The following is a 1795-nucleotide window of genomic DNA, read 5'->3' on the forward strand; positions in this document are numbered from 1 at the left end:
ATTTCTAGTCATGGCAGATATTGAACAGTGGCTGGATGATGTTTCTAATCAGAGACAACAGAGGCCTTAGCTTTGATTTCCAGCCATCAGCACAGAGTCTTCATCATCATGTTATTCTGAGCTGCAGTGATGGAATCAAAGTCTCAAAGCATCAACACTGTCAGGAATCCTGTCCTTGTTCTTAAAGCTGCACTTTAACTATCTAAAACACTGCTGTTTTGTTCAAAGCCATGAACTGTGCCTGAGCCCACATCCCAGCCCTTCAGGGTCTTTTTAGAAGGCAGCCAACCCTCCAGCCTCCAGTTTGTGTCTCTGGGAACTATAATCAGGCTTTTCATGGTCGGAGTGTTTCTCACTCTGCTGACAGAGCTGTGTCCAGGGGAGATGACAGGGTTTACAGAGGAGACAGGGACGGTGAGGTCAGTAGTCATGGTGGCAGTGTCATCAGGAGACACAGCATCTCTGTCCACAGATATGCTGATGACACTCCGCTCTATGTGGCCGTGCCTCCTGACCACACCGGGACCAGTGACTCACCAAAAACCTTGGCACTGAGGTTTTACTCTGACTGGAACTTCCTGCACATCTCATTTGTAGGCTGTCGCAGAAACAGCATCTGATCATTGGAAGAACACTGCGACAGTGAGGCCATGTTTGTGTCTGAGCACCACAGAAACTAATGCAGACTTTTAGAACTAGCAGGCCAGACTATTGGAACAATCTGCTCTCTGATCCACCAAAGCTCCAGTTCATACAAAATCCAGAGTCCTGCTGCATGAGTGCTGCCCCAGACCAGAAGGACAGCACACATAATGCCCATCTTAAAGTCTGACACTGGTTGCCTGGTGGCTTCCACAGACTGGACTGGAAGGTTTTCTGTTAGTCTGTGAGCCACCACAAGGTCTTTGATCAGACTGTCAGAAATGCTGAGAAATGATGAACTGAGAAGGCCCCTGGAATCCTCAGTTTCTTCTCTTTTAGCTGCCAACATCTGTTTTAGTCGACATATTTCCAATGCAGCTGCTCACATGAACTTAAGACCAGACACTGGGATTAACTCAATGAGGCAACAGAGCTAAAGAAACCACAACTTTCTGATCAATAAAAAAGTTCACCTGGAACGAAACAGTAAAAAGGACTGAACACAGAGAAAAAGCTGAGTCCTCACCTGAGAGTTCCCATTTCACAACGTGGACTCCCCAGTCCAGCAGACAACGGCTCCACTCCTGAGTCCTGCAGGTCGTTGTTACTCAGGTCCAGGTGTCTCTGACTAGAGGACTGGAAGCTGAGAACTGAGGACAGAGCTTCATAGCTTCTCTCTGACAGGTTACAGCTGCTCAGCCTGGAGGGAAACCAGCAAAACCATAGTTACAAACATCAACTTTTTGTCTTGACTAAAGACAAAGATCAACTTAACCTGGACTGGTCTATGTGCACGTACAGAGCTTTGTTGGAGGCTCTGACCACAGGCAGCAGCCTCAGAAGAGCCTCCTCTGACGCAGAGTATTTCTTCAGGTCAAACACATCCATATCTTTGTCTGATGACAGTAAGATGAAGACCAGAGCCGACCACCTCATCTCTGAACCTCTTCCTGAAGTACTGGTCCTTCTGAGGGTCAGTGAACCCTCTGACCTCTGTCACCATGTCCACACACACAGAAGGGATCTGATTGGCTGCTGCAGGTCGTGTGGTTATCCAGAGGTGAGCAGAGGGAAGCAGGTTCCCCCTGATGAGGTTTGTCAGCAGCACATCCACTGAGGTGGACTCTGTGACATCAGTCAGGACCTCAGTGCC

General features: G+C 48.3%; 1 protein-coding gene across 2 annotated transcripts in view; it reads right to left on the minus strand.

The window, feature by feature from the left end:
* Nucleotides 1-1789, minus strand: part of LOC109974396 (ribonuclease inhibitor-like) — a 12358-nt gene extending 10569 nt beyond the window's left edge. For both annotated transcript variants that reach the window (XM_020624576.1, XM_020624575.1), the window contains exons 1-2: nt 1442-1789; nt 1169-1342 (exon numbers count right to left, since the gene is read on the minus strand). In XM_020624576.1, coding sequence (XP_020480232.1) covers nt 1169-1342; nt 1442-1578 — 311 coding nt within the window. In that variant the 5' untranslated portion in view covers nt 1579-1789. The remainder of the gene's footprint in view (nt 1-1168; nt 1343-1441) is intronic.
* Between the last annotated feature and the right edge of the window lie 6 nt (nt 1790-1795).

Source organism: Monopterus albus, unplaced genomic scaffold, assembly GCF_001952655.1.
Source record: "Monopterus albus unplaced genomic scaffold, M_albus_1.0 scaffold332.1, whole genome shotgun sequence".
Lineage (NCBI taxonomy): Eukaryota > Metazoa > Chordata > Actinopteri > Synbranchiformes > Synbranchidae > Monopterus > Monopterus albus.